Genomic DNA, 5,229 nt, shown 5'->3' on the forward strand with positions numbered 1-5,229 from the left:
GATACACCCGTTTATATTGCCCCCTGAAAGAATTCTCCAATGCTTGAGCATACTTTTCCATTTGTTTAGAATCTTGGTCTAGTTGTTGGTTTTCTGGCCAGAATAAAAGAGAGGCTAGAAAATAAGGTTCTGAAAATTGGTGAGTCAGTCCTATTGGTTGCAGGATCTCTCGAAGCTGTTCTTTCAGTTTTTTAATTGGCTTCACTAACTTGGAGGTAGGGTTAATACAAGAGAGAATGATGCTGGCCAAGATAAAGTTTTGCTTTTCCTTTGGTTGGGTTTTGGTAGCACATTGCTCAAGAAGGAAAGTATATTTGTTCACGATATCTTCCATGGAGCTCACAACATCTTTTGGATTTTTGATAAGATATTCTAAGAGTCCAGAAAACTTATCTGCTTTTAAAGCTTCTAGGCTTCTTCGGGTTCTTTCTACTTGTAGAGGTAGACTGAGCTTTGATCTAAAATTTTGATTTTGTAATTCATCCAAGGAGCCAAATATGTCTACATATGTCTTAAAGTACCCGGCCACCTTTCTGCGACTTTTAGCCTCTTCATACTGCTTTATATTGTTTCTGGGTTTTAGAAGGACAAAGTAGTCATCAAAAAAATCAAAGGATTTCTTCAAAGAAGACTGCAAGTTAGTTAGATAAGGAATAAAATTCTTGAGTGCTGACTTAAATTCATTTAGATCCCCTGGGATATCACAATTTCCTGATATAAAGTTGATCATAGCTCGTTTAGATAGTTCATTTTTGTGGTTAAAAAAAGGAATGAGTTGGAGGATCTGGATGGTGAAGAGGGCAACTTCTATCTCCCCTTGATAACCAGCTATGTTGTAAGTATCGTACCTCCTTTTTGACTTCTGATAAAGCCTTTCATAGTCTCGGTCTTCGGTTTGCCTTTGAGATAATTTGAAAGCAATTGACGCATGCTCTGCTAAATCTAAAAGTTCAGTTAGCTCCTTCACCGAGATAATCCCATTTTTTATATTATCATCTATCCACCATCTTATTTTACTTTTGTAGACTTGACCTAGCGTATCTGAGATGTAAGAATTATCAGGCTCTATCTTTCTTGCTTCTTTTGCCCAATGTAGAGCATTTTCAAAGTCCTTCTCTTGAAGGTAGAAATGTCTCGCTAAAGCTTGACAGATGAATGCATTGGGTTTGAACCTACGGGTAGCTTCACATAATACAGCTTTTACTGCATCATTTCCTTCATCTTTATGTAAAGCTTCAATGAGTGGAGAAAACCAGTTTCCTGTCTCACCTTCATGTTCATTGCGCTGTCTTGTGAGCAGCAGTGTTTGCATGTCTTGGAAAAATTTGCTTTTTCCTATACCAGTGTCATAGAACAGATTTTCTGTTAACATATCCATTACAATTTTACTTTTGCACAAGTTGTAGCTTTTCTTCAATTCTTCCAGTGAGAGAGTGGCAATCAAATGGTGAATTATGCGCACTCCACAATAGCTCCCGCATTCAATCACCTNTGATTTGATTAAAATTGTGGAGTAGGTACCCATCTTGTCTTCAAACTTTTCTGTCCCCCAGAAAGCCTTCTTGTTTGAGATTCCTAGGAAATCCTCACACTGTGACAGGGAAATGGTTGTGTCAGGTACAAATGCATTAAGGAGAGCCAGGAAAGCGAAGAGCTTTGCTTCTTTGGTGGTGACATTTTGCCCTTTCAGAATGTTCCTGACNACATTTTCTATGTANTCCTTGTTAAAGTTGGTTTTCATGATCATAAAAGAATAAAAATCTTCAAAGTTTTTATGCTGTTCTTTGATTTCTGTCAGCTTAAGCTCAAATGCCCTCTGTTCTTTGTCAGACAGTAGTTGTACTAGGGCAACACTGTCTGGCATCNTTGCACTTTTCTCAGGATTTTGTGACCTCATACAATTTAGAATGATCACTAGAGGCTTCTCATATTGAATGTGTTTGCTAGAGACAGCAGTTTGGATGGAGGCCTGAAGAAGGTAGACATTGTCTTGTTCTTCAAAATCATCAACTAGGAGGAGCACAGGTAAATACTGATTGTTTGTTGCTCCATAAGTGATTAAATTTGTTACCTGTTCCCCAATTTCTGAAAAGTCCTCTGTCTTATTTTTCAGCACAGCACATCTGAATTTCTTCCTTAGTTCCCAGAGAATATGCATGGCCAAAGTAGTTCCTCCACAGCCCGGATGATGGTACAGGTGAATAATTTTTGCACATCCTGGCTGAGAAGAATCTGCCCATTCTTGAATCTTTTTTTCAAGGTTCACGTATTTATCCCTTTTGACAAATGATGAAGAATAGTTTTCAGAAGAAAAGTAGAAGTTCCACCAGGACACTTTGCCACCTCTGTAGAAGTCTTCCTCTTTGGATGTCTTGAATTCAAGTAATTTTTCTCTGTCTTTCTCCAAGAGTGTGCCTTCACACTCATTTTCACAGAGAATTTCCAAGGCAGTCATAATTTCTTCTTCTTCCTTTTTCAGATGGACAGTAGATGAGCCAACAGATGGCAGTAATCGCTTTGAAGACTGAGTTAAAGATTTTAATTTAAGAATAGTGCCATTTATCTCTGCAAGATTTAAAGTAGAAATGCTTTGCCTTGATAATTCATCTTGCTGTCTTGATAATCTACCTTCAAGTAGGTCTTTCCATACCTGATATATGTGTGGGTGTACACAAATACACAATATATTTTCCATCCCTTTAAGATCTTGATANAAGGCACAGAAAGTCTCAATAAGGGGGTCTCTTGGGTCTTCCACAGAGGACAGTAATAAAAACACTACCAGAAACTTCCCTCTTGGCATTATGTCATCACGTGTAAGAAATGAAATCAACCTCCTAACTTCAGAAGCTCGCTCTCTTTGCCAGGATATTGGATCTAAGGGTTTGTATTTGTCACTTTCTAGGTCTAATCTGCCATTGCAGAATATCCAGCTGGGTTGCTTATAAAGATTCAGACTGGAAATCTTCTCACTTATGTTTTTTTCTTCTATAAATAGACTTGGAAAGTGGAGGTTTGCTACTCGGCTTCCTTTGAACGCCTTGACCACACCATTGCTCTCAGACTCGGGATCAAACTCTAATACAGCAAACCATTTAATTTCCTTCAGAAAATCTACATGTTTGGTTTGATCTGGATGACATTTATTTGTTACAAGAATGTACCATTCATAGTATGAGTTATCTAACAGATCCTTATTTCCTGTCAACAGGTCAATTAGCTTTTGCCCCTCTCTCTTGTTTCCATTTGGTTTTACTTTCAATTTTTCTTCTGTTTCTTTTCTACAGTCTGCCAGTGCTTTTAAGTCTAACGTAAAAGTTTTGAAATCGGCTTTATTCCCTCTGATGTCCTTACTTTTGGGTCCATCTCTCACAAACACTGAGTATTTTGGACTTTGTTGCCATGTTCTGTCCTTAAAACATTGCATTTTGATTTGGAAGTAGTCTTCTTTGCATTCTGAGTATTGCGGAATGATATCCACTTCAATAACGAACTTGTTAGATGGAGTACTATTTGGCAGTAAAACTTCCACAAATCTTGGCTCTCGAATGCACTTCTTTGCTTGTTGGACTTGGTGGACCTCAAAATACTGGGCTATCATCAGATTGAAGTGGTCAATGAGGGCATCTTTAGTGACAGTGGTAAGCTCCACGCCAACAATTTTTCCGTGGGGTTTGTCTTCGACTCCAAAATGAATGGTGCCATTAGTACGTGAGTTCATACAAGCTGAAGCAAATCGGAAGACTTCATTGCTAAATTTCATCTTTATGTCCTTTTCTGTTGCTGACTCTGTGTTTGTCAAGGCTTTGAATTCATGTATTGGGTCAATGAGATTGAGTGGCCCTGTTTCCGGCTGTAGGATGAAATTTAATTTGTAACGGTATGGACTACTGAATTCATTGAAAGGATATGCAATGCATGTTGGTCCTGGAAATGACTGCTTATCCTGCTGGACTGTTTTATCTTCCACTGGCTCGTTTTTGTCTGATTTAGAACCTTTAGCCTGCGGACTCGCTGCAGAGGCATCAACCTTATGTGAGTTCCCTTCTGGACTCACTGTAAAGGCATCAGCCTTACATGATTTCTCTTCAGCTCTTTGGTTTTGTTTTGAAGTCTCTCTACTTTCTGTCTCGGTTTTAGGAATATTTTTATGGACTTTTGTCTTCTTAGATGTCTGGGTACAGTTTTTGGGGGATGTCTTCTGCAATTCTTTGAATAGCCCTTCTATTTGAATAGCTGGCCCATGGGTTATGCCCATATCAACAAGGTGTTTTTTATTTAAAAATTTCAAGACTGCTCCACTCACATCTTGTGCCATCAAGATTTCCCTGTGTTTTTGGTCAATCCTGTGACTTTCTAGCCACAGGTTTACATCCTCTTTTGTCCACTCATCTGTGTTTTTTGGAAGGTTGAGTGTCTCTGCCATTCCGATTAGCTGTATAGAAAAGAGAAAAAAAATATGTTTTAGTTCATAAGTGAAAATGTCAAGCATTCCATTTTTGAATGTGGATGTCACAACATATGGAAAGTTTTTGACACCAGCTTACTCTATATCAACCAAGAAAAATACCACCAAATACAAACGCACAGCACTTATCCTTACATGAATTGTAGCATGTTACTTCCAGTTCGCTTTTTACTTTATATACTAAATATATGTTGAGGATGCTCCCATTCATATATCAGCTTCCTATGGTTACCACTTATAACATATGTTTTCTGTCCTATTAAGAATATTCAACTCTGCTATATAGAAGAAAAGAAAAGTATGTGTTGTAGTATGGTTTAATCTCAAATCAGGGGTTTCTATCAAACCTTTTATCATTCAGTTCCCAGATAAAAGAAACAAAACCTTCATATTTGTGATAAACCTTTAAAACACTCAGACTGGGCCGATGTCTACCCTCTGAGCTGTTAGAATCTACTTCCCCATCAATCACCCGGAGTTACAATTTGCCATGCTTCATCTGGGCCACTCTTTTTTTTTTTTTTACATATTTTCTTCATTTACATTTCAAATGCTATCCCGAAAGTCCCCTATACTCTCCCCCTGCCCTGCTCCCCAACCCACCCACTACTGCTTCCTGGCCCTGGCATTCCCCTGTATTGGGGCATATAATATTCTCAAGGCCAAGGGCCTCTCCTCCCATTGATGGCCTACTAGGCCAAACTCTGCTAAATATGCAACTAGAGACACAAGCTCTGGGGGAAGGGGGGCTACTGATGAGT

At 38.6% G+C, this 5,229-nt stretch overlaps 1 protein-coding gene across 1 annotated transcript in view; it reads right to left on the minus strand.

Moving 5' to 3' along the window:
• Samd9 (sterile alpha motif domain containing 9) overlaps positions 1-4,426 on the minus strand; it is a 5,933-nt gene extending 1,507 nt beyond the window's left edge. Inside the window, exon 1 of the mRNA XM_021190235.1 lies at positions 8-4,426. Within this exon, the coding sequence (XP_021045894.1) occupies positions 8-4,426 (4,419 nt within the window). The remainder of the gene's footprint in view (positions 1-7) is intronic.
• Between the last annotated feature and the right edge of the window lie 803 nt (positions 4,427-5,229).

Source organism: Mus pahari, chromosome 2, assembly GCF_900095145.1.
Source record: "Mus pahari chromosome 2, PAHARI_EIJ_v1.1, whole genome shotgun sequence".
Classification (NCBI taxonomy): Eukaryota; Metazoa; Chordata; class Mammalia; order Rodentia; family Muridae; genus Mus; species Mus pahari.